General features: G+C 59.3%; 1 protein-coding gene across 1 annotated transcript in view; it reads left to right on the forward strand.

Moving 5' to 3' along the window:
* VOLCADRAFT_96268 (ATP-binding cassette transporter) overlaps positions 1-4,037 on the forward strand; it is a gene marked incomplete at both ends in the record, with an annotated part of 18,345 nt that overhangs the window by 10,066 nt on the left and 4,242 nt on the right. Inside the window, 9 exons of the mRNA XM_002955269.1 lie at positions 204-397; positions 869-968; positions 1,227-1,287; positions 1,620-1,768; positions 2,048-2,171; positions 2,534-2,814; positions 2,999-3,350; positions 3,466-3,559; positions 3,828-3,999. Coding sequence (XP_002955315.1) covers positions 204-397; positions 869-968; positions 1,227-1,287; positions 1,620-1,768; positions 2,048-2,171; positions 2,534-2,814; positions 2,999-3,350; positions 3,466-3,559; positions 3,828-3,999 — 1,527 coding nt within the window. The remainder of the gene's footprint in view (positions 1-203; positions 398-868; positions 969-1,226; positions 1,288-1,619; positions 1,769-2,047; positions 2,172-2,533; positions 2,815-2,998; positions 3,351-3,465; positions 3,560-3,827; positions 4,000-4,037) is intronic.

Raw genomic sequence — 4,037 nt, forward strand, 5'->3', positions numbered from 1 at the left:
ATGCAGAGCACATGGAGCAGCTCCAAAACAGTTTCAATCCTTCCGCACTTTACGCACCTATATACTCGATCCGTTACCCATCCTTTTCCAAGCTCTCTGATTTTAAAACATACGTCCATGCATCCATCCATCCATCCATATTGCGTACTTACAAGCACTTTGTAATTACTTCGAGCCCCCGGGCACCACCGACTGTTTCGCAGACTGGTTTTAACTTCGGCCCTATGTACTGCAACCGGCTGGGGGTGTACTACAAGCAGCGCGATCACCGCTTCTACTCCCCCATGTCGTACGCGCTGGCGTCGGTAATTCTGCGACTGCCGGACGTTATCGTACAGGCGGTGTCGTTCAGCGTGATGGTGTACTTCTCCGTGGGGTTTACCATGGAGACGGGCAGGTGGGCGGGTGGGTGGGTAGGTAGGCCCGGATGTGTGTGTGTGTATGTGTGTGCGTGTGTGTGTATGTGTGTGCGTGTGTTTGTGTGTGTGTGTGTGTGTGTGTGTCTGTGTGCGTCTGCGTGTGTGTTCGTGTGTGTGTGTGCGTCTGCGTGTGTGTTCGTGTGTGTCTGTGTGTGTGTCTGTGTGTGTGTCTGTGTGTGTGTGTGTGTGTGTGCAGACTGACGCGTAAGCAGAACTGCAATTTGTATTTTGTTGTTTGTCCGGCCTCGGGGGGTTATGTGACCCGGCTGCCACGAACCACCTTCTTTGCCCCCTAAGACATCCTTGCATAACCCCCAAAGAAATCCCCAAGCGAAAACTCCCCCAAACAACTCCCCCAAGCTAACCCCCTCACACCTCACCCTTCCCCCTCACCCTCTTCTCCCAGACTCCCCAGACTAGCCCCCCTCCCCTCCCATGCACACCCCCAGGTTCTTCTTGTTCATGTTCAACATGCTGCTAGCCGGGTTGAACAGCATCACCACCTTCACCCTAATCGCATCCGTCATGCGCAGCGAGTCCGCAACACAGGTGGGTTGGTTGCTGGCAGTTGGAAGTTGGCGACTTGGTTGGTTGTTAACGGTAGTTGTCGCGTTGTTTTTCTTGTTGCATTTATATGGTGCCTATTCGTACGGCGTCAATCCTCAGCCAAAGCCCTGAAACTGTCAACGTTTCCGTCATCTCCCCTCACGCCCTGATCCCTGGGCTGCCTCCTTAACCCCTGGGTTCCCTCCCCCAAAAAACACACACACGCACACACATCCATCCATTCATACACGGTACCATCAGGGTGTCGGTGCCGTGTTCCTCATGGTCAGCACGCTGGTGTGTGGATTCCCCATTGCGCCAGGTGGGCTTAGGGTTGGGCTGGGTGCGGGGGTGGGTGGGTAGGTGGGTGCGGGGGTGGGTGGGTAGGTGGGTGCGGGGCTGGGTGGGTAGGTGGGTGCGGGGCTGGGTGGGTAGGTGGGTGCGGGGCTGGGTGGGTAGGTGGGTGCGGGGCTGGGTGGGTAGGTGGGTGCGGGGCTGGGTGGGTAGGTGGGTGCGGGGGTGGGTGGGTAGGTGGGTGCGGGGGTGGGTGGGTAGGTGGGTGCGGGGGTGGACTTGAAAAACCTCACCAACAACCAAACCCAACCAGGTGCCAACAACTCATATGTTCTCTTTTCGTAATCTTCCTGGATCCAGGATCTATTCCCAGCTGGTGGATCTGGATTTACTGGCTGATGCCCATGAGCTGGAATTTCCGATCTCTGGTGGTCACTGAGATGACGTCACGGTCATGGCACCCGGTGGAACCCTCCCGAACGGATGGACCCACCATCACCGTCGGGCTGGTGAGGAATAAATACATAGCCTCTGGCTGCCGGGCGGGGGTCCAGGGCATCATCTCGGTGGTGGTGCTGTCCTCCGCAGATATGCTCGTGCTCGTGCCGTGGCTCTAACCCATTAACACTCTGAGTACACAGACAGACAGACAGACAGATAGACAAACATAGGTACGCCTGTGCAACCCTCGGCCGCAACCTTTTCACCTACCGAGTGGCATCAACCGCGCCGAACGCCTATCGCCAACTGTCCCCGTTCCCCCTCCTGCCCCCCCTCCTCTTCCGCAGGCGGCGCTCGAGATGCGCGGCATTCCCTCGGACTTCAAGTGGGCTTGGGTTGGACTGGGAATGGTGGCAGGAATGTCCGTACTACAGATCGTATTGCAGGCTCTGGCGCTGACGTACCTGGGACGTGAGTACGGGGGGAGGGTTTGAGCGGGAAGGGTTGGGTTGCTGGTGTCATGACTCTGTTGTCATGGAGTAGTGTGTGCCTATGTATGCATGTACGCATGTATGCATGTATGTATGCGCGTACCCCTGGATAACACAAACCAATTTGGGCCTTTCCGTACAGGGTGTACAACGAACACCCTGTACGTATCTGTGTACATTGTCGGTCTGTTTGTATTTATGTATGGTTCTCTCATTCGCTGGTTGCCTGTTGTCCAACCAACGGTGCCTGCCTTGCTCTGCTACTGCTTCTACCGCCCCTACTGCCGCTACTGCGATTGGTGATGGTGATGGTGATGGTGATGCCGGTCATGACGACGACAGCCCTCCGCGCCTCTGGTTCCGGCCCCGAACACGAGCACGACGACGAGCATGACATGGACGACCCCACGCACCTCTTCCTCCGCCAACAACAGAACCTTGACGGCGTCGGCCACCTGAGCAGCCGCCGACTAGAAACACCGCCGCCGGCGATGACGGCGTCGGCCGCTGTTGACGTCGTACTTGGCGCCACTGGCGACAGTCTTACATCATCGTCCGCTGGGTTGCCCATTCAGGGGCCCATCAGCGGCAGCGGCAGCGGCAGCGGCAGGAACACCGCGGTGGTGGGTCGAAATGCTTCCGAATTCCGATCTTGAACGAGTTTGCTGTTGTGTGTGTCGCCGCCGGGATGTAGTCGTAGCTGTAGCAGCAGTATTAGCGGCGGTGGTAAAGCTCCAAACGTGCATTAGAGAGGGCCACTGGTGATGTACTTGCCGCCCGCCCGTCCTTCCGCTTTCGCCGCCGCAGGGCTTTTCAGCGCCGTCGTCCGTGCCCGCTGCAACGGCGCTGGCCAACGGAAACGGTAGCGGGTCACTTCTCGTACGGCCGCCGCTGCCGCCAAGCCCTGCATCGGCGGCAGCAGCCGCCACGGCGTTAGGTGCGGAGCTGACGGCCCCCGGCGGTGTCGGGTCTGTGCTGCTCAAGACGAGCGGAAGTGGTAGCAGCAGAGCGCCGGCAGCGTGGGCAGCAAGTGGCGCCGCCGCCGCCACGGCGACGGCGACGGCGACGGCGGCCGCGGATGACGGCAACCAGGTGTTGGCTTTCCGGCCGGTGGTGATGGCGTTCCGTAACGTGTCATACTTCGTGAAACCTAGCGGAGGTGAGTCGTTTATCGGGTTGCAGGGCCGGCAGCCTTCCGTTCGCTTTCCCTCTCCCTCTCCAGTAGCGCCCCGACCACCAAACCGTTGACCGCCCCAACGACCGCCAACCGCCAGAACCGCTGCCTCTCGCGCATTTGTTAACAGACAAGAAGGAGCTGCAGTTGCTGGACCGGGTCAGTGGCGTCTTCCGACCGGGAGTGCTCACAAGGTATGGGGGGTGGGGGTTTGGGGGACTGTTTATGCTTGTGGGGGAATGGGGGGTGGTTTGCTATGATGAAGAACGGGTACACATAAATCGCACGCAAGCCAGCAGACGGTCTTTGTATATTGGAGCGTGTCAGAGGTACACATCGTCCACCTGGCGAGGATGACCCCGTCCCCGTGCGCCAACTGCCAACTGTTAACCGTTACAACCCGGCCATTTACCCCTCCTGTATCCCCAGTCCCCTCATCCCAACCCACTTTCCCCTTTCCAGCCTGATGGGCGCCTCTGGTGCGGGCAAAACCACCTTAATGGACGTGTTGGCAGGCCGCAAGACGGGGGGCCGTGTGGAGGGGGAGCAGGCGGTGGACGGAGCACCCAAGCGCCAGTCAACCTTCACTCGCCTGACGGGCTATGTGGAACAAGTCGACGTGCACAACCCGCATGTGAGGTGCCCGAGGTCTCTCGGACCCGTGCCGGGACG

Source organism: Volvox carteri (genome assembly GCF_000143455.1).
Source record: "Volvox carteri f. nagariensis unplaced genomic scaffold VOLCAscaffold_50, whole genome shotgun sequence".
Lineage (NCBI taxonomy): Eukaryota > Viridiplantae > Chlorophyta > Chlorophyceae > Chlamydomonadales > Volvocaceae > Volvox > Volvox carteri.